This window comes from Limulus polyphemus, unplaced genomic scaffold (assembly GCF_000517525.1).
Source record: "Limulus polyphemus unplaced genomic scaffold, Limulus_polyphemus-2.1.2 Scaffold9358, whole genome shotgun sequence".
Lineage (NCBI taxonomy): Eukaryota > Metazoa > Arthropoda > Merostomata > Xiphosura > Limulidae > Limulus > Limulus polyphemus.
In genome coordinates, this window is record NW_013674968.1 from 20,504 (window position 1) to 24,503 (window position 4,000).

General features: G+C 31.2%; 1 protein-coding gene across 1 annotated transcript in view; it reads right to left on the minus strand.

Moving 5' to 3' along the window:
* Positions 1 to 2,669, minus strand: part of LOC106475886 (adenylyl cyclase-associated protein 1-like) — a 10,954-nt gene extending 8,285 nt beyond the window's left edge. Inside the window, exons 1-2 of the mRNA XM_022379899.1 lie at positions 2,465 to 2,669; positions 1,591 to 1,837 (exon numbers count right to left, since the gene is read on the minus strand). Coding sequence (XP_022235607.1) covers positions 1,591 to 1,837; positions 2,465 to 2,543 — 326 coding nt within the window. The 5' untranslated portion in view covers positions 2,544 to 2,669. The remainder of the gene's footprint in view (positions 1 to 1,590; positions 1,838 to 2,464) is intronic.
* Between the last annotated feature and the right edge of the window lie 1,331 nt (positions 2,670 to 4,000).

The following is a 4,000-nucleotide window of genomic DNA, read 5'->3' on the forward strand; positions in this document are numbered from 1 at the left end:
AGCTTTCTTTCTGTGAACTCTCCCCAGTAAATGTACAAGTAATACCATTTTGTAGCCTGTGTAATTCCTTTTTTTTGAAAAAAATTAGTTTAAGAAAATGTACCCATATAGAAAGATCACAGCACATACATAGTTAGTGATACATATTTCTGGGGTATATGCTACAGACGTTCTGTTTAAAGATGGTATTATATGTTACATTATGACTTGTATTATAACTCTCATAGTAAGGTAAACTTTAAAGCTACTTACAATACTACCGAGTAAGATCTAGTAAACTAGTTACATTAGCTTTACTGAAGTGATTAGATGAATGTTTGTTGTGGAATAAGTATGACATATCAAAGTTAAAACAATAAACATGCATAGTTCAATATTACTTAAGCTTCATTTGTTGTGCAAGTAGTCCTACACATTAAAGATATAATATCATGGAAGGTTTGACCAAAATATCCAGACCATGGATAGTGTGCTGTTGGATATTATAAACATGGACACGTGACAAACTGGCATAAGCCGAGTAACTGGGCCTAGGAAAAATTACAGAAGCTGTTCCCTTACCCTGAGCAGGTGATAAACAGAATTTAGTTTTCCAAACATTAAACAATCACTAAGTGCATAAGTCTAGAGATTTTTTTGATACTGTATTATTCATGCAAGCCACAGTCAACAATACAGTCCTACAAGTAAGAACCATTAATATAATATTTTGTAGATGTAATTTATGATAATAAAGTAAGAACCATTAATATAATATTTAGTAGATGCAACTTATGACAATAAAGTAAGAACCATTAATATAATATTTTGTAGATGTAACTTATGACAATAAAGTAAGAACCATTAATATAATATTTTGTAGATGTAACTTATGACAATAAAGTAAGAACCATTAATATAATATTTTGTAGATGTAACTTATGACAATAATGTAAGAACCATTAATATAATATTTTGTAGATGTAATGCATGACAAAGTAACAACCATTAATATATTTTGTAGATGTAACTTATGATAATAAAGTAAGAACCATTAATATAATATTTTGTAGATGTAACTTATGACAATAATGTAAGAACCATTAATATAATATTTTGTAGATGTAACGCATGACAAAGTAAGTACCATTAATATAATATTTTGTAGATGTAACTTATGACAATAAAGTAAGAACCATTAATATAATATTTAGTAGATGTAACTTATGATAATAAAGTAAGAACCATTAATATATTTTGTAGATGTAACTTATGACAAAGTAAGAACCATTTATATAATATTTTGTAGATGTAACTTACAAAAACTTTACAGTATAATTATAAAACATGAATGTTTTGTCAACTAATTTTGATTATAGTTAGTTGTGTTTAAGTTATGAGAATAATTTTTTTTTTTTACAAAACTATGATGTCTAAGAAATACAAGTACTAAAAACCTATGGCTACATTTGCTTTCACTTCATAAAATACGTTTTTCCCTAACATGATCACGTTTTTGCTTCCCGTGTTTCTTCCAAGATCAAAGATTCATGCCTCAATACGAATATCTAAATAAACCATTTTACTGAAGATAATTTTTATCATTATAACAATAGTTTAAGACTATGATCAGTGCCGACACACTTCCTCCTACTTACAACAATCCACTTCTTTCCCTCCAGCTCAATCTTTGGTGGCTTACTTGGCTTCTGAGATGTTGCAGTAGAAGACCCCGATCCACTACTGTATGGTTTGAATGGACGAGCAGTGGTAGCTGGACCCTTGTATGGGGAAGCAGCTTGAATTCTTAAGTTTGGATTCTTATGGGTTTGCTGGTCTGATGTGACTTTACGCAAACCTTTAGAGAGACACATTTTAAATAATTCTTTGTGACAAGTGACTTAATGAGGTATTACTTTTAAGAAAATAATAAAATGTACTTATAGATATTTTAAAATACAGTCACATCAATATTTTATAATAGAACATTCACAAATCAAGCAAATTTTTCTTTATCAAGAAATTCTCTTGTTCCTTACAAAAAATATGCTACTATACTCAGGATCCAGGTGCAGTAGCCTACCTGGGTTTAAGATGTGTGACAAAAACCTGATTTTTGTTTTCACTGTTGCACGAATGCATCATGTTATTGTTAGTTGTATAATATATAATCTACAATTCCTTCAGTACTCAACATTTTGACAATTAAATGAAAAAAAAAAGCAGCTCTCTACTATAGAGACAAGTTAGGTTTATAGCCTTACTATTTGTTCCATGCTGACAGACTACATACTCTTAGTTATGTTTTAAAACTATGTACCCTTAGTTACATTTACAGACCACATACCTTTAGTTATGTTTTCAGATCACATACTTTTATTAATTATATTTTCAGACTACATACCCTTAGTTATACTTTCAGACTACATACCCTTAGTTATACTTTCAGACCACATACCTTTAGTTATGTTTTCAGACCACATACCCTTAGTTATATTTTCTCCCTGATTAATCTCTTTAAATAATGCAGCTCTGCTACCTTCAACTGAACTCCCACCACCCATAAGTTCATCAGTTGGGAGTGGTAGGGGTGGTGGTGGTGGTGGACAATTTGTAGGCGGAGACGAGCTAGTCGAAAGGTCATTAACATCACAACCCTTGAAATAAAACAAATGTTATCTGGTTGTAAATCTAGTGTTTTCACAGATTATTTATTTATTAAACAATAATGACAACTTGAATAAATATCATTAAGACACAAACATTATCAAGATTCACCAAGAAAGCTTTCAACTTTTGAGACTCGTTTTTCTTCTATTTAAAGTTTTTCTGAGGATTCACGTACCACACTTTGGGAAACACTGACGTGTTCTTCAGTGTAAAAACCGTCATCTTTGTACTTCTTTAAATCTGACTACTTTCTATTACTAAATTTACATTTTCAGCAAAGTTTTTAAATATCTTAAATTTAGACTTTATTTTTACGTTGCCACAGATTAATACACATTAATGTTTGATGTTATCTTGGAACTAGTCAACTCAAACATAACACGGTGCTTAAGAAATGGACATCATCTATAAAACACGCTTACAACAGTCCACTTTAAACACGGTACACCTATAACACTTTCAAACTGACAAATGGATATCTGTCACACTTAATATAGATATGAACAAGTATTTCCAACCTTACATTTTACCACATGCAGATCTAACACTATATAAAAGATGTAATGAAAACCATAACAACAACATTTTGAACATATTTTAAGAATGCAGACACACACAAATGGCTCGTTAATATATATCATAAAAATAAATATTTAAGAAGGTACCACTTCACAATAGATTGAGATAAGCTACATTAGTTTTTAAAGCTGCTTTGACAGCTTTGAAAATGTTCTCAGGAAGTTCTAAGAACTAATAAAAGTGGATATTACACTGGAACTGTTCGCTAAGAAAATTTTGTATATATCCACTGAATATTACAAGAATTACATGGACTTTGCCCTGAAAGGGGTCAGAGTAAGTGCGGGTTACTCTGACCCTCATGTAGTGATTATTTTAATATTCTCCTGTAACTGCAACCATTTAACCGAAACCATTACCATCCACAAGGAGGGAGGAAGAGGTCGAACACACCTGACCCTCCCAGGTCTTTAAGACCTAAAACCCGACATGGAAAGCGAAGAGATACACAAATGGGATGTATTCCAACCCAAAATCTTTAATACTGACACTGTTTATAAGTAATATAAAATCATAATGTACTCCATCAAGGACAAATGATTGGCAGTGATAAATGAAGCTATTATTCCATACATGGACAAACGATTAGCAGTGATTGTGTTCACTAACATCGAATCAAAAGGAAGCACCAGTAAAAACAAAATAGAACATATTTTGCAGTAGACTTACGAAGCATCTGCTACTTTACATTAATAACACAATGTAAAGTAGAGTGTAGTGACATCAAATACAGTGCAGGTTTCAGGCCACTTGTGTATGTAATAACACACAT